General features: G+C 32.3%; 2 protein-coding genes across 2 annotated transcripts; one reads left to right on the top strand and one right to left on the bottom strand.

Moving 5' to 3' along the window:
- Positions 1-11,830: 11,830 nt before the first annotated feature.
- On the top strand, positions 11,831-15,200 carry LOC111408780 (laccase-14-like). Its single transcript, XM_023038552.1, has 5 exons — positions 11,831-12,052; positions 12,220-12,371; positions 12,781-13,025; positions 13,147-13,275; positions 13,949-15,200. The coding sequence occupies exons 1-5, from the start codon at positions 11,963-11,965 to the stop codon at positions 15,016-15,018; spliced, it is 1,686 nt and encodes a 561-aa protein (XP_022894320.1). The 5' UTR covers positions 11,831-11,962; the 3' UTR covers positions 15,019-15,200.
- Positions 15,201-17,316: 2,116 nt separating this feature from the next.
- Positions 17,317-19,430, bottom strand: LOC111409384 (cytochrome P450 78A7-like). The gene is made up of 3 exons (XM_023039438.1): positions 18,751-19,430; positions 18,112-18,424; positions 17,317-17,949 (listed from the first exon to the last, which is right to left on the bottom strand). The coding sequence occupies exons 1-3, from the start codon at positions 19,428-19,430 to the stop codon at positions 17,317-17,319; spliced, it is 1,626 nt and encodes a 541-aa protein (XP_022895206.1).
- Positions 19,431-20,582: the final 1,152 nt, after the last annotated feature.

The raw sequence follows: 20,582 nt of genomic DNA, 5'->3' as shown, positions 1-20,582 counted from the left end.
ATGAAAACCGTCCATTAAACTAGTGTAAAGTTTTTTAATTTTTTAAAAGATGATTGTACCCTTAATATTAGAGAAAATTAAATATATAATAAAAAGAAGAAGACGAAGACGAAGAAGAAGAAAAACAGTGACAAGGCGAAAACCTAATTGTCCTAATCTCATGCCCTCCCCTAACTTTCGTCTCTCAGTGTCAGTGTCGATCCAGTAGAGTGCTTTCACCGCTGGTGTTCTTTCCGATTTCTACGCATTTCACCGCTCCATCGGAAATTCTCTAGGTTGGGTTTTACAGGTTGCTATCCGAATCGAGATGGCACACAGGAAGGTACAAGTGTTCTATTAAGTGAGAAAATATGGACCTAAAGACGGGGTGAGGAAAAATATCCGGATATGGGGAAGGCATAAAAAATATGATCAACTCTATTTTTAATTGCTAGATTCGAGCCTAAGGACAAGACGTGAGCCTAGTCACCTAAAAATAGAGAAAAGCGTCTGTGGAACCACCGAATGGAGAGTCAACACCTCATCAGGTGGTCCACCCACACCCAATGAGATGAGGCCACCTCGGGACTCAACCATATAAGATGGTAAGACTGCCCCCACCAAAGTTTTTCTCCTAAATGGGAATCTAATAACGAAAATGCGGACCTCAACACCGAAATGTATACACCTTTTTATTTTTATTTTTATGTTCAACATTCACAGAACACTTCAGAAATTGAATCATTTTAAATAGTTCAAAGGAATTCTAACTAAAACTCGGTTTTGAATTCAGAATGTCTCGATTTGAATTTGGATTGATATAGAAAACCTTATTTGTATTTATCCAAAAACTAGGTTCATTCCATTTTATTAAGGTCGTAGTATACCTGCCAAACATGCTTTCACAATTGTCAAACATTACTTCAAATAATCACGGCAGAAATTGGCCATCTAATCGAGTAGTTTAAAAATTGGTGATCCAATAAAATAATTGTAATAGATTAGGAACCTGCTGCAATTTTCCCTGATTATCAATAACTATTCTTTATATAGAAACTATTATGGATATGTAAATTTTATTGAAAAGAAATTAGAAATGTATTTCTGCTCACCATAAATAGTTTACTGTCTATATATACAGAGTTAAATGTAATTCTACTATTTTGGAAAAGTTTTGGGCAACGTTCATCCCCGAAAGCTATGAGATTATGAGAATTAGTGCGACATTATAAAAAGTGATGTATAAATTCAAAGGACTAGGTTGATATAATGTTGGTTATTGGATTTAATCATCATAGGTAGATATGTACAAAGAGCATATTTGTAATACTCAGTTACGATTTCATAATTGCACAATTTTTTATGGGCTATATTATTTTAAGTCAATTAGATTACACATCTTTATTAAAGCCAAGAGAGGGATCTAACCGGGCTCATAAGATCTGACCTCCAATGGATGTTTCTATTTTGATCAACTCTTGACCAATTAAGATACATCTACTAATTCGGCTTATTCTACCAAAAAAGTTGAGATTGCATTATGGAGTTGAGTGAAAATTATCGAAGCAAATTATGACCCGATAACAATATCCTCTAATCATCATTCTACAAGTCAACCTCCGTTTGACCATCAATATGTTGAAATAGACAAAATGACCGTTTTGCCTTTTTAGCATGTGTTGCCCTCCAAGTCCCATCTTCATAAGGCTAATCCGTTGTGAACTAATCACAACACAGAGTCCAATGATCCCATATTGGACTACTGAGCTTAGGTTTAAATGCCTATACAAAATGCCTCGAAGTGACGATCTTCTCATCGTGATGATTAACGGATTCCATTATTGCAAGTATATGATCTTTAACTATTTCGCTCCGATTTTCAAAGTATAGAGATCAATCTTTTAATGAAGATTGCACTCATTGGTACCTCAAATAAATTAAACTAGCAATCAAAAGGACATTATTTGCTCAGGGTTTAGGTGACTGGTTTGATAACTAAGTAGAGTCCCATTTCGAGCGGCCACAAATGAGTCGTCTACACAGTCCCGTTCAATGTGTATCAAAACACGTTATTGTTCTTATTCTAGAATATAGACACATCTCAATAAGAATAATGCAATCTTATCAACATAAAGCTTCCAATTTATTATCGGACTACCCAACTAAGGTTCAAATGCCTATAGAAAATCCCTCGAACTGACAATCTTCTCATCATGATGATTAACGGATTTCATTATTGCAAGTTTAGGATTTCCAAACGGGGGCTAGTGTTCTTATTAGTTACACCACACATTTTAGTTGTCTCTCAACTTTTTTTAATCAAACGCATATCTTAAACTTTCAGTGATTAGTAAATATCTTATGTCAAAATATTTTATTTATGTGCTTTTGAAATGAAAGTAAAATGTGATTAATGTTGAAAATAATAATGCATCGGAAAAATTTTCCTGAAAATGTTTTTTTTGGATTTTAGCCTGTTGTTTGCGTCCGTATGTGACCCCAGCTGCTCGATTAAAGCTGAAAATGGGTCAGTAGCAGTGCACGTGGTTGATGGTCCAATTGCTGACCATCTTTGGTGGGTAATTCCAAAGAGGTGCGACATTTCTAGTACAGATTTTGTGCCAAGGACTTTGGACTCGTGCATAAAATGTGAAGCAAGCTGCCTATTTACGAGGCAAGAATTTTGAAGATTCCTCTTCACACAGAGTTACCCAACCCTTTTCAGCTGGGATAGCAATTTTCGAAGGTAGCCTTAGTGATAATTAGACGAAGCTGTCATGTTTTGATTAATTTTCAATCTCTTGTTATGGATCTTTAGACCGATTGTGAAGTTCATTGTGTACGCCTGGGGATGTCCGTGCACTCAAAATTTTGATTAATACATTTATTTACCGATCAAAAAATGACTTTGCACCAAAATTGATATTTTAGAATTTAGAAAAAGTGTCAATAATGTCTAGGATACTTTTGGGAACATTGAAGGCGACAGTTCTAGCAATGGGCCTTCTAATCCAGCATGTGATATGATTTCTGTTACAGGATGTGCTTCGACCTTGTTTGGTCAACAGTAATTCCTCCATGGAATTATGGGAACTCGGGATTTAGGTTTAGGTATCGCTTGTGGACGCCTTGTAGAGGACAACAATTTGGTTTTGATAGTTTTGGTTACTATGTTGAGGAAATTGGCTATTTCGATGCAGATGAATTTGAAATCGTGGAGTTTCGTTCGTTGCATCGAAATTTGGGTCAAGGTGAAGATTTTTAGGTTTGTAACCCAAGAGTAGATTTTTTTTTTTTTAAATAAATTGTATAGATTTTTTTTTTTTTTAAATAAATTGTTTCCTTATTTTCTTGTGAGCAAAATTGTTTCCTTATATTTCATGTGATTTTTTATGGAAACATATTATTTTCTTATTTTACATTATTTCCATCTTTATGCTATATCATATGCCTATAAATAGTGGTCTCCTCTCTCAGTTTTGTTGAAGCGTGAATTGATGAGTTCATATATTTCTCTGAATATTGTCGATTAATAAAACGGCATGCTTCTACGATTAACTCTCTTTGTTAATTTCTTTACTTTTAAATTTTATTTCTCGTTGCGATCTTTATTATTTCATATCGCATCATTAATTTCATTCACTACAATCCTTCCAGGTCCAACACGTATTTCCATTCATTGTGACAATGAAACTGCAATTAAACTTGTTGAAAATCTATTGTTTCAGGCACACATAAAACACTATGAAACTCACGTCACTTTGCTCGAGAAAAGGTATTAACTACAGAGCAAATTGCTTACATCTTTACCAAAGCACTTTCCACTATTGAATTTGAAGCATTTCATAGCGTTCTAGGTATTCTTGATCGTAAGTTTGACCAAAAGGGTATTGTTAGAAATCAGTGCAAACTGACTTATCATGTCCTAGTTTTTAGGAGAAAAAAGCTAAGTGTACAACATCTTTTGTACACTCTTTTTGACCGTCCATTTAAATGAGTGGACCTCGCGATTAAAATATATCTGTTGTTCACTCTTTTTGACAATCCACTCACACGAGTGGATCCCACGATTATTTTAATTGTGGGGCCCACATGTGTGATATGAGCAAATTGTCAAAGATGGTTTAAAAAATATTGTATACCTAGCATGCTTCTTTTTAGGAACAGCAGAAGAAGTCCCCAACTTATTCTAGTGTTGCAGTTTATTGGGACATAAATAGTGGTCTCCTCTCTCAGTTTTGTTGAAGCGTGAATTGATGAGTTCATATATTTCTCTGAATATTGTCGATTAATAAAACGGCATGCTTCTACGATTAACTCTCTTTGTTAATTTCTTTACTTTTAAATTTTATTTCTCGTTGCGATCTTTATTATTTCATATCGCATCATTAATTTCATTCACTACAATCCTTCCAGGTCCAACACGTATTTCCATTCATTGTGACAATGAAACTGCAATTAAACTTGTTGAAAATCTATTGTTTCAGGCACACATAAAACACTATGAAACTCACGTCACTTTGCTCGAGAAAAGGTATTAACTACGGAGCAAATTGCTTACATCTTCACCAAAGCACTTTCCACTATTGAATTTGAAGCATTTCATAGTCTTCTAGGTATTCTTGATCGTAAGTTTGACCAAAAGGGTATTGTTAGAAATCATTGCAAACTGACTAATCATGTCCTAGTTTTTAGGAGAAAAAAGCTAAGTGTACAATATCTACTGTACACTCTTTTTTACAGTCCATTCACATGAGTGGACCTCGTGATTAAAATATATCTGTTCTTCACTCTTTTTGACAACCCATTCACACGAGGGATCCCAAAATTATTTTAATTGTAGGGCCCACGTGTGATATGAGCAAATTATCAAAGATGGTTTAAAAAATATTGTACAACTAGCATGCTTCTTTTGAGGAACAGTAGAAGAAGTCCCCAACTTATTCTAGTGTTGCAGTTTATTGGGACAGGCCGAATGTTTTATTCAGTTTCCAGTTAAGCCATTTACGGTAAGTTTTAGCATATAAGTAAAAAGTAAATTTTAAAAGAAATAGTCTTTTATTATAAAAATTAGAAATATAATAATTTCCTTATTTTGATTGTAACATTTACCTACTTTTATTAATATAAAAAATGTAATATATTCAAAATCTTTGTGAAAGATTGAATTTTTTTTTTTTTTTACTTAAATTTTTTATTTGACATGTAGCTTTTAGCCAATCATGCTGCGATAGCGTGTGTCATAAATAAGGCCAACAGGGAGTTTGTTCAATTAAGAATGTTTGGAATCGAGACTCATTCAAACATTAAATTTAGAGGAGGATAATGCTTTTAATTTTATAGATTATTTTAATTGCCTAGAATGTGATCTGCCTAACAATAATTTTAAGATGCAACTTGTGCCTTTTTTAACATTAATAATATTCTATAACGTTCAAAATGACAATTTCTATTTTATAAAATATCATACAATTCAGATGGTAACCGAACTTACAAAGCCGGCAACTAGAAATGGCAACAGCAACAAAATTCAACCAAATTGATATCTAAAATTGTGTTAGTCTCTGTGCTGAGTGAATAAACCAATCGATTCAAATTAATAAATGAGTATTAATATTAACATTTTATTTTTATTTTTTTTTACTATTTTTGCAAAATAATATAAAATTTTGGTGGCCGTTTATACCAAAAAAAGCTTGTTTACTAACACGATACATTTTGAAAATTTGGTGATCAGCTCAATTTTTACTTTTTATCTCTATTCCTTTTTCTTTCGTATAATGTTATTCATTATTTTGTAACCATCACCAAAGTATTATCACTCTTTTCTTTTTGAAGTTCTTCATCTAAAGGGAGATTCATTTTTAATCAAGAGGGTATAGAATTTAATTTCAAAATTGAGGCGTGTGTTGGACCAAATTAGGTTCTTCACACATGAATTCTATCTTTAAATTATTGGCCGATCTCGAAAATCGAGGTATCATTAAAATATTATTACAAAAGATAGTTGACATTCGTTAGATAACCACCGCAAGGAAACTCGTTCGAAAGTGCTAATTCTTTGGATAATATACGGTATTAGAATGCAAAGTGACAAAAGATGTGACATTTCAAGAATGTTTCAAAAGTTCTTAGCCACTATCATTTCATATATAAATAATAGATGAAGTTTCGCGTGGGCTGCTAATTCTTTGGGCATTATTTAAAATGCTACATGTCCCACATTTTTGGAATAACACAAAAGGATTATTGAAATAGAGAGAAAATAATAATAGATACGATGGTTATAGGCTCTTCAATTATTATTAATTAAGGTTGTCCCAATTTTAATACAATGAACCAAGAGGTAGCACGTGAAAGTGGGTTTTTTTTTTTTTTTTTTTGCATGTATAATATTAGTAATGAGACCCTGCAAATTTCCTAATATGGCGGAACTACAATTAGATTTTAGGGTAAATAAATTTAGAATCATTTTAGGATCAGTTTTAGAAAAAAATTTTATATTAAAGAGATTTCTTGAAGCCACCTTATATCAGCTATTTCTAAAGTCTCTTTTACATGGATAAAGTACTTCTAAATAATTATTCATACATGTTCAAAACAGTTTCGTAATCTCAAAAGCATTTTTTGATTTATCAAAAATTGTGTCAATAGAGCCCTTAGACATGGGCATTCGAGGTGTGAAATTTCTTTTGAGCAATTTTATGATAAAGAAGATTCTCTAATTTTGCCTCGGCTCAAGCCTAATTTTTCCTTTCAAGGATCCGCTATGAATGACTAGATCGATGCTACGTAATTATTAATCTAACCAAAAATAAGAAAATGAAATTAGGTTGAAAAATATTTAGGTATACATCATACATCTATATCATGTCTTGCATAATGATAGGCTCATGAATAAACACTAATCTTAGATCGAAGTGGATGAAATCGAAAGTGAGAACCATGAGGTAATAGTTTGCGGAGTGCAAGAATGATTTGATGAAAGATGAAACATTTGAAACACGCAATGTGTTTTTTTTCGAATTTTTTCATGAATAACAATGAAATTGACTGCAGTGTATTTTGTGTGAGTGGAGTTTAAAAAATATCACCACATGACATATTTATATGATTCGACAAACTCACTCCCGTCCATTAGAGAAAATCAATTTCTAATCAAAATTTTAGCCCCTGATAGAGATTAAAATTAGATTTTTAGTAAAAATTTTAATAAAAGTCGATGAAATTGATAAAGGAAAAGTTGTTGGTTGTATGAAATATATGGTTAAAATTAATTATTGACTTTGATTAAAATCTAAATTTTCCCGGGGTTTATTTATTTTTTTATTTTTAAAAAATTCAATACTTTAAATGGAAAGACTTTACGAAATTTCATTAATTCTAATAAAAATGGCAACTAAGATTATATAAAGAATATGATAAATAATAAAAACCTTAGTTTACCAATTATATTTAAAGAATTTAACTTTTAAAAATATTGTCTCACTTAAATGAATAGGAACAATAAAATGAATTATTAAAAACTAAATAAAATAAAATAAAATAAAAGGGACAACTGCCCCTCCCCCGCCTTGCCTTAAATGGATAACTGGACAGGAAAATGCCTAGCTGGGTGGGAGGCGAAGGAACCCGTCTTGTTGCCAACCCTATCCTTTGTTATGTTTTCTTTCCTTTCTCAACTTAGTCTGTCTTATATTCTCCATTGGCACTATATCGTTGCTTCACAACATCTTGCCATATGTTTGATAAATGTTTATAAATAATTTATAAGCAATCAAAAAATGGTCAAATAATTTTTTATCTATACATTTTATATTAATCACAAGTACCACTCACCTAACCAACACTCATTTTTGTTTATTTATAAATAAAAATGTTTGTAAACAATTTCCAAACAACACCCTTACAATGATTACATTTGCCAATTTCCTTGCCCATATTTTTCCTTTCCATTCTTCAAGATTCTGCACTAATATTTCTTCTTCACATTTACTGTTTCTTATGTTATTTTTTGTGATGTGCAAATTTTCCTTTTTCCGCTTACTTCCTTTTTCTCATCCTTCATTTTCCTTTCTTATTTATATTGATTTTTTAAAATGAGTCAAGCTCCAATATGTGGAAGATACATTGTACAAACATTGTCAGGTTGTTGAGGCACCATTAGGAATGGTAACGGGGAGGGTACGGGACGGGTCGACCATCCTCAAACCCGTTCCGCCAGATATTTTTGTCATCTTATCCCACCCCATAATTGTTTAAAGCGATGGGTAGAACAATTCCACTTGCTATTCATTGAAGCTCACCATCGCTCTGCTGCTCTGCTTGCTCCAATGATTCTACCTACTGTCCCGTTTATTTTTTATTATTTTTTATGTTTTTAGTTAGTAAATATCATTGCTTTTTTTTTTCTTTTTTTTTTTCCAATTTGTTAACAGCAATTCATATTCTCTTAAAATTGATGATAAACTTTTATTTTTGTTTGTTAAATTTGAAATTAACTTTAAATGAAAACAGGTAGTGAAGCGAGAACTATGTTTCTTGTACCCGCTTCAGGGCAATGACCCCTCCCCTGCTTTTGCCCTATTTATCCAGTTAGACAAGTAATCTCCTCCTCTTTCGTGCGAACCCCACAAGTATTGAATTGAATGAGATTTTTTTTTTTTTTTTGCCATTCCTAAACACCACTGCAACCGGTGTACAAGTTAGTGGGAGGAGAGGTTTGAGTTGGTGGCTCCACAAAGAAAATGATATATTTCTTCAATTCGTAAATTTTTTAATTTGTTTTTATATTTATAGGACTTAATCATTACACTTACTTATTTAATCATGCTGACACGATTATTTAACATATTTCATTTTTTTCTAGGAAAGTCATCATTAGCACTACCAGGGCATAAAATGGGAATTTATTTTTTTATTTTTTTAATAAAAACAGTCTAATCAATCTCGATATGTGACAAACTGAGTACTTGTTCGATAAAATTTTTGTTTGCCAAAAAATTTGATAAACTTCAATTTTAATCATATATTTCATTAATCACAATTATTATTCATTTTTATCGCACATTTCATGAGATCTCTCAACTTTTAATAATATCATACAAATACAGAATATAAGTGCAAAATCAATAACCTTAAATAATAATAAAAATCAAATTTCTTAATGAAGTGCACAAACTTAGCCCCTATTTGATATTCTTTATTTTCCAAAAGCAAAGTTTAAAATTGTGAATTTTTAGAGAATGTGTAGTTAAAAAGTAGGAAATTTTTTTGAATTTACGTATAGAATATTTAATTATGTGAATATATGGTTGAAAATAAATATGTAGAAAAAAAGAGTTATAAAATAAAGAATATCGAACATAACTTAATAAAAATCAGGGCCATGTGGCCCTCTACAACCATCATAATCCTTCAAAGATTAATTGACATGGGCAAATTAAAATAAATATAAGAGGATCTACACTTGGAAGAATATTTCCAGCTAATACATGGATTATCAATAAGTTAATATATAAGAGACCGCCAACGTATTATATTTTGGCGTGCGTTAAAAGTAAGGCTAAATGGACATTCTTAATTACAGCTCTACAGCCACATAACATTTATAAAAAATTGTGGTATCGCATTCCCTAAAATTAATTTAACTCAATTTTTGTCATTTTCTTGATTGTGAAATTTAGGGTGTGTTTGTCAACCATTATTTGGGAAGAATGTATTATGAAATAATGATTGATACTGAAATATGTGATTAAAAAATAAAGAAATTTTTTTGATTTACGTATAATGTTATTTTAATAAAAAATGTGTTGTTGAAAATGAGTTTTGTAGAAAAAATAATGGAAAAGAATGAAAAAAAAAATGGATGACAAACAGATGTTTAGTTGTAAACCTACCAAAAATAATTTTTTCCCTGTATTTTACCTACAATTTTCTTCTGTCAACATTTCATTTTTCTAGTTTTTATCAAAACAAATAAAAGCTTTTTTTTTTTTTTTTAATGTAATTATGGGTTGAACATAGGAGGCAATTTTAGGCTGTCGGATGAGTTGGAACGCTCAATAATTAGTGTCAAATATAAAATTTAAATAAATAAATATTTTCTTTGTAATGGTTTAAAATTTTAATCCGATCAGTTGTTGTAGTTTAATGAAAGAACACATTTAATCTGCACAAGCTTAGTTACAAATACTAAGACAAAGTTAAGGATTAAACTTTTTAGACGTGACTCTGAGGCCATGTTTGATTGCGAATTATTTTCCTTGGAAAATGGAATTCAACTTCTAACTTCTACTTTTTGACTGTTTGATAACATCTTTTTCCATGGAATTGATTTTCTCACTTTTCTTGCCACCTAAACATTTTCTATCTTTTCCTTGAAAATCAATTTTCACCAATATGGTGGGAATTGATTTTCTAGGCTACTGTTGTCGCGTTTTTTTTTTTTTTTTTATTTGGCAGTGGAAATAAATTCTATTCCTAATTGTAAAAAAAATATTTTCTTTTAATTGACAATTTTCACGTAAAACAAAGTCAAACGAAAACTAAAAGATAGATAATTTTCTTATTTTTTTTAAACAATGGAAACAAATTTCATCACCGATATCAGTAAATTCTATTCCTTTAATTGACAATTTTCATATAAAAAAAGTCAAACGAACACTAAAAAATACTTTTATTTCAACATTTTTCATACAGAAAATTATACCAATCAAACATAATAATTGATAATTCATAGTAAAACAATTTCTAAGCAATTCAATTTTCTGAAATTCATTTTTTTCACCCAAATTTTATTTTTACAATCAAATAGACCCTAAATATTTTATCGCTTAGAATGACTGAACTTAATATAGAGTAATACAGACAATTAACTGTAAAAGCTTAACAGCTAGACACAGATTTCTACTACGGTGTTTCAATTATTATCCAACACATAGGGACACGACCTAAAATGTCCTATTATTCACAAACAGAACAACCCAGATAATTGTCTAGATCTTAATATAATTCAGTTTTTGATAGATCGCAGAAGAGGATTTTTAGATCCCGTTTGACCCTTATTAAATTAAATTTTATTTTTTATTTTTTATTTTTAATTAGACAATCTTTCATAAAATAGTATTATACGTAAATTGAAAATTTTTCCTTCTTTTTCAATTACTCATTAAATAAAAAAAAAAACTATTCAACTCATTTTCATTTCAAAAAATAAGGCCAAATGGGGACTTAAAATACACAAATGATTTATCTTTCTATTGTTGACAACTGGTGAGATGCATACAGTAGAATTATACCTAACGCAATCAAAAATATTTTTTTATTTAATCCAACAAGGTTTCATTATTACCTAACCCCCGAAAAAAGTCATATGATTATCTATACATAGTTAAAATTTGAAATTCCATTTTAAATTGTCAACTTTATTAAGAGGAGTAACTCATACTCATATTAGTTGATATATATTTTCATCTTTATTTGAAGTGGGATTTTATCTTTTAACATGTCCGCAAAATGGTGACTCATTTAAGTAAACCAAACATGAATTATGTATGCTCATTTTTAGTCTAAATTCAAGCGAATTGTTTGTTGGAGTTTAATTAACTCTGATTCCATGTTAAGATTTGGGGTTCCATCTTAAAATGTCAACCTTATTAAAAGAAAGAGTTCAAGTCCTTATAAGTTAGTCTATATTTTCATCTTATTTGACATAGAATTTTATCCCTTTAACATATAAAATATATGAAGATTCGTCGAGACATTCATGAAGACAATTTCTTCCTGCGGGAAAAGGTCAAATAGAGTACTGTCTTTGAAGATGAAAAAATAATTTATAATCATATAATGAACGTGGGAGAAAGGAAGCAACACCCCAGCTTTCTTCAGTTTCTGACCTTATATATACTTCTAAGAATTCGTTTAATGAACAGCACAAGAAACAATAATCGAATAAAGCTAGGAGGTATTACTGTGGTTAAATATGAAAATTTTCATCTTACATCTCATCGGGTTTCTTCTTCTCGGCATTGTACTGTCGACTGATGCTATGGAACGTCGCTATAAGTATGTGGTGAGTATGATAGCTTGTCTACTAATCATGTCTGGTATTCGATAGTGGACATACTGTAGAATATAATAGATAAGATTCAGTTTCTTTTCCTTTCTTAATAACCTCTAATATTCCACTTTTTGACAGTACAATTTCATGATTTTGAAGCTAACCTCCTGTTTTTGCAGTTGAGAGAGACTCCATACACAAGGCTTTGCACCAAGAAGACCATCTTGACGATAAACGGGCAATTTCCAGGACCAACTATATATGCCACTAAAGGAGAAACGATAATTGTTGATGTTTATAACCGAGCAAATGCAAACATCACTATTCACTGGTAAATATATTACTAAGCCCATGTTTGTTGTGAATTAAAATTTTGATAAAAATTTAAGTCAAAGTAAAAAATTAATTCTAATCTCACACATTTTATGAAATTCACAACTTTTCAATCACAATTTTTATCAACTTTTATCAAATCTACTAAAAATTTGATTTGTAGCTACACCAAATTGGGGCTAACCAACAATTCATATAAAATGGAGCAATATTTATACTTGTATTACAGCTGCGACATGTATACAGTGATTTATATACACATGATATGGTAAAATATGATAGGGTCAAAAAATTTTCAACCAAATAAAAAAATATTCCGCTTCTATTTTTGACACTTCATTTATATATAAATCATTATGTACAAGTAGCAAAGCAAGCCGCGTACTAAAATTTTATTGATTTTATAGGCATGGAGTGAAAATGCCGAGGTATCCATGGTCAGATGGTCCTGAGTATGTTACACAGTGTCCAATTCGACCTGGAACAAAGTTTAGCCAAAGGATCGTGCTTTCAGACGAAGAAGGAACTTTATGGTGGCACGCTCATAGTGAATGGTCACGGGCTACTGTTTACGGTGCTATAGTTATTTATCCAAAGAAGAAAAATGGCTATCCTTTCCCCAAGCCTCATGCAGAACAACTCATCATTCTAGGTATGCATGTATTTGGATGATCAAAAATTATTTTGTTTCGAATTGGAAAAATTCTGAAAGAATAGGAAAGAACAAAAAGAAAACCAGGAGTAACTCAATGTTTGAAGCTGTTGAAATTCAGGAGAGTGGTGGAAAAGTGATGTGGAAGAGGTTCTCAGTGAATTCATGGCAAATGGAGGGGATCCAAATAATTCCGATGCTTTCCTTATAAATGGTCAACCTGGGGTTCTATATCCATGCTCAAGATCAGGTTTGTAGCTAAATCTTGACTGTGATTATTATGTTTTAAATACAAAACATCTCCAATACAATTATGGATGCTTAAAAATTGTGCCACATAAACAAAACTGTCGGTGTTTAAAATTAAAAAAAAAAAAAAAATGAATTGGTGCAAGTTGACAATGACTCAGTTATTTTGATATGACAAAAATAAATAAAAATAGACTCTGACCATATTTATATATGACGACTCAGCAAAACTTAAATTCCATATGCAAGTTTAATGGGATTCTGAAAAAATAAAATACACCTACATAGTAATTCATAAAATGCATTGAATAATAATTTTGAATTTGAATGTCTATTCATTATACAAGAAAAAATAAAATAAACCTTCGTGTCCTTATCCATAGAATTCATTAGAGATGCTCTGATGTTATCTATACCTATATGTGAAGTTTTGCTTTGTCCACTACCTCATATATTAATAGAAAAAATTAGTACAAAGTAGAGCAATATGCCAACCTTACTTCGCAGGCACCACAACTCAACCGATATTAAATATTTGTAAAGTCATATTAAAGAAATAGAATTGAATTCTTATGTAACATTTTTGGCAGGCCTTATGCTTAAAATAATTGCCCATCCTATGTCAAAATGATAAGCATCAAATTAACAAACTCTTTTGGCTTACACAATTGCAGATACATTCAAGTTGACAGTGGATTACGGAAAGACTTATTTGCTCCGAATGATTAATGCCGTCATGAACAACATTATGTTCTTTAAAATTGCAAACCACAATATAACTGTTGTTGGATCAGATGCGAGCTATACTAAGCCCATAAATAGTGATTATATTACCATCTCTCCTGGCCAAACCATTGATTTCTTGTTAAAAGCTAACCAGAAACCTGGCCATTACTACATGGCTTCAAGGGTTTATGCCAGTGCAGGCGTTTATGACAACACGACTACAACAGCTATTGTTGAGTATCGAGGGAATTATACTCCACCAGCATCACCATTACTCCCAACTTTTCCTGATTTCAATGATACAGGTGCTTCGGTTAATTTCACCGGAAAGCTGAAAAGTTTAGCAAATAAGAAATATCCTATTGACGTTCCTTTAAAAGTGAGAACTAAATTGTTCTTTACCCTTTCCATTAATGTAATCCCTTGCGCCAATGGTTCATGTGAAGGACCTTTCAACAACCGTCTTTCAGCAAGTGTGAATAACATAACCTTTCAGCTACCAAGAGTCGACATTCTTCAAGCTTATTACGAGCATATCAAAGGTGTTTATGGAAATGACTTCCCAAAAAATCCACCATTTCAATTCAATTATACTCAAGATTTTGTCCCTCAAGACCTGTGGATACCTCGAAATGGGACAGATGTAGTAGTTCTTGACTACAATTCTGCGGTGGAGCTTGTCTTCCAAGGAACAAACACAGTTGCAGGGATAGATCATCCCATGCACTTACATGGACATAGCTTTTACGTAGTTGGATGGGGAATCGGAAACTTTGATAAAGACGAAGACCCTAAACATTATAATCTCGCTGACCCTCCTCTAATGGAAACAATTGCAGTTCCAAAAAATGGTTGGACAGCAATCAGATTCAAGGCAAATAATCCGGGAGTGTGGTTGATGCATTGCCATTTTGAGCGTCATATAAGTTGGGGAATGGGAATGGTATTCATTGTTAAAAATGGCAAGAGCCGAGATGCTAAAATGCTTCGTCCGCCTCCAGACATGCCAAAGTGTTAAATGCTGAACAAAATGGAGATCTCTTATGTAGGAGATCGTTTAATACTAGTGTGTGCTGCTTGTTGCAACTTGAAATTTTGTACTGTGTGCTTTCTTTTTTGTGTAATCTGCAAATATTCCGAATAAAGGAATTGTTTGCTTGCATCTATTTAATATAGCTCTAACTTATAAAGCTTCTTGCATATTAATTAATTCCCCATTCAATTTTGAAAATAATTCACTTTTTTTTTTTTTAAGTAATTTTAAAAAAACTATAGATTTGTACTTTACTTATTAAAAAACGTCTGCTAGCACCGAAAGAGTTTACTTGATTGAAGATATGGCTCGTCCATTACATATAAAATGTTCAATGAAAAATTCAATCTTCAAAATTTCTTTGGAATCTTATTTAAAATTTTAACATAAAAATATCATTAGGGACAAACAAAAATTATCTCTTAATTTTTATACTTCAAACTACTGGTCGAATTACCGATGGAAATTTTTGTTGATAATTCAAAAAATAATACAGATGAAATGATTTCTAAAAGTGTAAAAAAATTAAATAAAATGGCAGATGAATTTTCCATGGTAATTAATTTGAAAAAAATAATCAAAATACTGACTGGTATAGGTTTTTCAAAGCTTATAATTGTTTATAAGCATTGGCTTTCGAAAAATATGTAGTTAGAAAGTAAGTAAAAGTTATGAATCCTATCAAATGTGTGGATAAAAATATAATTTAAACGAGCATAAACAATTATAAACTTTGACAAACATGCACCGCCGTTAATTGGAAATACAAAAACTATTCAGGAAAATTCAACAATAATTTACTGAAAAATAAGAAAACTTTTAAAAAAATATATGAAGTTAATTAAACTACTTAAGATTTAGACATCTGTGTTTTCCTGTAGTGCAAGTTATATATATATGAATGATCTCCTAAACATTCGTACTTAGCTTATGTTAAGCACCGATAACAAATAAACTATTTAATTGGTGAATCATTAAATACATGAACTTGACATTAACTTATTTACCAATTAAGTAGTGTGTCATGTTATCGGTATTTAACATAAACTAAGCACCGATGCTTAAAGGATCATTTTCATATGTGTGTGTGTGTGTGTAGGGGCAGAGCTATATACAGTCGAGTGTAGGTAGATGCCTGCACTGGACTTTGGAGTTGATATAGAAAATTTCGGTGTGCTTGCACTAGATTAAGAAGAGAAGAAGTAGAAGAAGAATTTATAGATTGGAAGTAGCCATTGATAAAACTTGAAGCCAACAGTTGAAGAATTTCTGAGATTGGAAGATGAAGAAGAGTGGATGGGGCCTTTTCTTAATTGTGGGCCTTTTTCTTTTAGGCCTCTTCTTTTTAATAAAATTAATTGGCCCAATCTTCTGGATCATGGTTTAATGATTTATATTATTGTATTCTTTTACAATTGTTAATGTTAATGATTTATGAAAATTGAGAATTTTGTGAATTTGAGAATATGTGATAATATGTGGTTGTAGATCGTGATTTGTGATAAATAATAAATTGATGTTGAAAATTGAAACTTGATGACAGTTTAATATGCGATTTACATTTTAAACTCTCTCTCTCTCTCTCTCTCTATATATATATATAGAGAGAGAGAGAGTTTAAAATGTAAATCGCATATTAAACTGTATATAGTTTAATACCCTTTTAGCTTATTTTTTATTACTTTTATGCAAGGTTTTTTTCAATTTTGTGATAGTAAAAAAAAGGAAGAAGTGAAGCTAAATTTGCTACATATTTTAATTTTATTTTTATTCCCTCTCCATTGGTTGTTGAATTTGTTCTGTATATCTTTTTAATGGAGCTTTTCAAGTGGTAAGATTATAATTCCACGTGTCAATAATTGTCAAACTGTTAATAAATGATCTCGCTATTGTGGTTATTGACGGTCAACAGTCAATGGCCGCCATAGTTCTTTTTGTTCATAAATTAACTTGACCCAAAAAATCACGGTAACTGATACCTAAATTTATGTCCGCATTGAACAAAATCCCTAACTCTGTCCATATCTATATTTATATTTATTTATTTATTTATATAACATTTATGTGTTTTTAGTCGAACATTGCACAATGACATTGACATTGACACATTTTATTAATAACGAAAATAAAACGTATTACACATTATTTATGTTCTTATATCCATGTTAAACATGCATCTTAGAACAGTAGCCCTTATATATGAGCAACCATAATTATTTCACCATAGTATTATGTGTAAAAACAGAGGGATCAAGTCCAAGAAATTAGAACAATAACAAAACCCTAGACATGCAAGGCACCATTAACCCTTGGAATGGCCACAGCAGAGAGTGGCTTCTTCATCTCACAAGAGAGCTTCAAGACCTCACTGAGATCAACAGGCTGAGCGATATTTTGAACCCATTCAAAATGGTGCACCAACTTAGCCACCCACAGGCTCACTGTCGCTATCCCTAGGCTCTTTCCAGGACAAACCCTAATTCCAGCCCCAAATGGCGCAAGCCTCAAGTCATTCCCTCTCACATCCACATTTACACCGCCAGCAGATGGTAGGTACCTTTCTGGTTTGAAAATCAAGGGATCATTCCACACATTAGGGTCATGTGTTATGGCCGACATGTTCACCATTGCAGTAGTATTCGCCGGAATTATCATGCCGTTGCTCAGGTGGACATCGGCGGTCGAGAGACGGGCCCACGACAAGAGGGGTCCTGGTGGATGCAAACGGAGTGTCTCTTTCACCACGGCGTTAAGGTAGGGCAACTTAGGAATGTCAGCATCTGTGATACCTTTGTTTCCCATGATAGTGTCAAGTTCGGTTATAATTTTTGTTTGAACTTGGGGATTTAGGACAAGTTCCGCCATTACCCATTCTGTCAGCAGTGCCGTTGTATCAGTGCCGCGAAATATCATTTCCTGCATAGCAAAAGAAAATTGCACATCCAAAAGGAAACCAGTGAACTCATTTCCATCTCGTAATTCTTATGACAAAAAAGTTGTGCATCCAAAAAACCGCGTTTCTTGAAAGGATTGCAAGGAAAAAGATAACATGCAAACATAGAAAAGTTTTTTACTAACCCATAAGACAGCCACCATATCATTCTCATCAAGCTTCTCTTCACCATCCAATGAGAGTAAAACATGGATGAAACCACAATTATTGGATACTTTAAAGGAATTCTTATTTTGATGTTCATCGATGATTTGTTTGATGAGTTTTTTTACTCTAGGAACAAGAGCTGCACAACGTTCTTGAATGCAAAAAGGATCGAAAAAATACTTCAACCATGGCAAATGATCAGACAAATTGAAAGCTCCCAAGAGCTCAAATCCTTCTATCACTATTTCATGCAGCTCTTTGGCCTCGTTATCATATCGTGTAAGATCATACCTGCGGAGAAATTTATCACCACACAGCAATACATAAATGCAAATCAAAGAGAAAAAATCAAATTTGCATGATTCTAAAATATCTCATACGTTCACGAGATAGGAAGTAGAATGACGCTAGTTAACACCATGGTGTTCAGCACCAGTTTATGTGGCAATTGGGTTCAATACTTCATTGTTTAATGAAATTGAGTAGACAATTGACTTTAATGCCACCTAAACGGCTGTTGAGTACTACTTATACTATATACATTATTCGAGGAAGCATCAATGCAAAAATTTGCACAAAAAAATATCAATTTTTGAGTATAATATATTCAACTATACCTTTTACCAAAGACAATATCCATTATGTTGTTCAAAGAAGCAGCTTGTAAGTGCTTTCTGAGAAAGACAAAACCTTGGCTGGCTTGTTCCGTGGCTATTGCATTCACCATGGCTACGCATTCTAGCTGACGCCATGGCTCATGGGCTAATATATTACTGGGCGAAAAAAGGTGGGATGATACAATTCTTCTTAACATACGCCAGTAGGCCCCAGTGGGAGCGAACCCAATAGCTCGGCTGAACATGAGCTGTTTAGCCGACTGTTTGATTGGACGGTTACCAAAGTGTGGGGAGGTCAAAATTTCTCGAGCAATGTGGGGTTCAGAGGTCACCACAGCAGGGGTAGAACCCAAGCTGAAAGCCATTAATTGGGTTGCCGCATGAGTCGAAGCCATGCAAGCTAGAGTACGGTGAGCCAAGCCATGGCTCAAGCTGAACAAGCTACCAAAAATTGGAAGCCCTCTGGGCCCAGGAATAGAAACTCGGCCCAATTTGTTCCGTCCATTTTTCCAAGCTGGCCCACCAGTAGAAAAAGCCCAACCTATTAGCCCAAAAGTCAAGAAACCAATGAAAATACAGAATAACACAAAACCTGAGCCATGCATGTTTGAAAATTCCAGAATGGCAGGAACGGTGAAAATCCACCATTTTGTATCCTCAGAAATTTCAACGAACTCCATTAATATCATTAAATTGGACAGACTTTTATTTATTTTTCCAAAGGACAAAATAAAATGCAGAAAACAATATAATTTTTTTTTTGCAGAAATAGCAGTTAGTGACTAAGGTGTGGTCTGGGGTGAGAAGGAAATGAAACGAAGTGCTGCTTAAATAGGTGATATGTCTCGAATAAGGAAGCAGTTTAATTGGTTAAAAAATTTAAAATATGAGTTCGAAGATTTCGTAGGAAAGGGATTACATTTCAAGTTGGTATATAAATATTTGTGCAATTTGCTTTGCTGTAAATTTTATGTTCACATGGAGTTTTATTATTTATAATCGGTGTAAAGAATGTTTGTATGGAAGAATTCACTTTCAACTAGATACACCCCTTTTAGGGTTAGAAGATCAAGGTAGATCAAATTTTGAATCGTTGATATTATTTCATATGTAAGCAATGCAAAATTATAACCTTAACATGTTCTCAGTATAGCTCGTTTGGAAATAATGTTACTCCACCAAAGATGAAAACGAATTACAAATAGAAAAAATTATCGAAAGAAGTATAGGATATGAATAAATGGCAAAGTATATATGAAGAACTTTGAAAGCTGAAACACAATCTTTGATTGTTGTCCTCAAACGAATTTTGCCCCCACTATTTTGGTGTTTAAAGGGTGATCTGGCAAAAGGTTTGAAGGATTAATCAAGCCTTATAGAGATTCAAACACTAAACACTTGTTTGAATCTCTAAAACTTAAGAACACAAAGAAAAGATGAATATGAGAGGGTATTTTATTTTTTTTGGATTTGATCTCAAGAATGATCAATATAATAAGTGTTTTTTCAACATTTTTCAATGACCCAAGATCATTTATTTATAGCCAAGTATAGGTTCACGAAGTGGTGCACCTTATGGATGAGAAGCCACCAAAAAACCAACAAAAAACGACCCAACGGTCGTTTTTGTGTACCATGCGACCGCATGGTACAAACCCATGCGGTCGCATGGTACAATCCTACCGAGACCATATGGTCTCGGTAGGGTTCCATGCGACCGCATGGCCTAATTTTTTATTTTTATTTTTTTTTTTATTTTTATTGTTGGTTTTGAACAATTATACCACTTCATAACAATCCCCCACTTGTTCAAAATTAACAAGTTTCTCATT

This window comes from Olea europaea, chromosome 14, assembly GCF_002742605.1.
Source record: "Olea europaea var. sylvestris chromosome 14, O_europaea_v1, whole genome shotgun sequence".
Classification (NCBI taxonomy): Eukaryota; Viridiplantae; Streptophyta; class Magnoliopsida; order Lamiales; family Oleaceae; genus Olea; species Olea europaea.
This window is presented reverse-complemented; position numbering and strand designations above follow the sequence as displayed.

Excerpts from the sequence above, each read along its gene's own strand:
- LOC111408780 (XM_023038552.1), top strand. The coding sequence starts at position 11,963 with ATGAAAATTTTCATCTTACATCTCATCGGGTTTCTTCTTCTCGGCATT. Across the intron at positions 12,053-12,219 it reads AACGTCGCTATAAGTATGTG|TTGAGAGAGACTCCATACAC; the intron begins GTGAGTATGATA and ends CTGTTTTTGCAG. Across the intron at positions 13,026-13,146 it reads AGAACAACTCATCATTCTAG|GAGAGTGGTGGAAAAGTGAT; the intron begins GTATGCATGTAT and ends GTTGAAATTCAG.
- LOC111409384 (XM_023039438.1), bottom strand. The coding sequence starts at position 19,430 with ATGGAGTTCGTTGAAATTTCTGAGGATACAAAATGGTGGATTTTCACC. Across the intron at positions 18,425-18,750 it reads GATATTGTCTTTGGTAAAAG|GTATGATCTTACACGATATG; the intron begins GTATAGTTGAAT and ends ATTTCTCCGCAG. Across the intron at positions 17,950-18,111 it reads ATATGGTGGCTGTCTTATGG|GAAATGATATTTCGCGGCAC; the intron begins GTTAGTAAAAAA and ends TTTGCTATGCAG.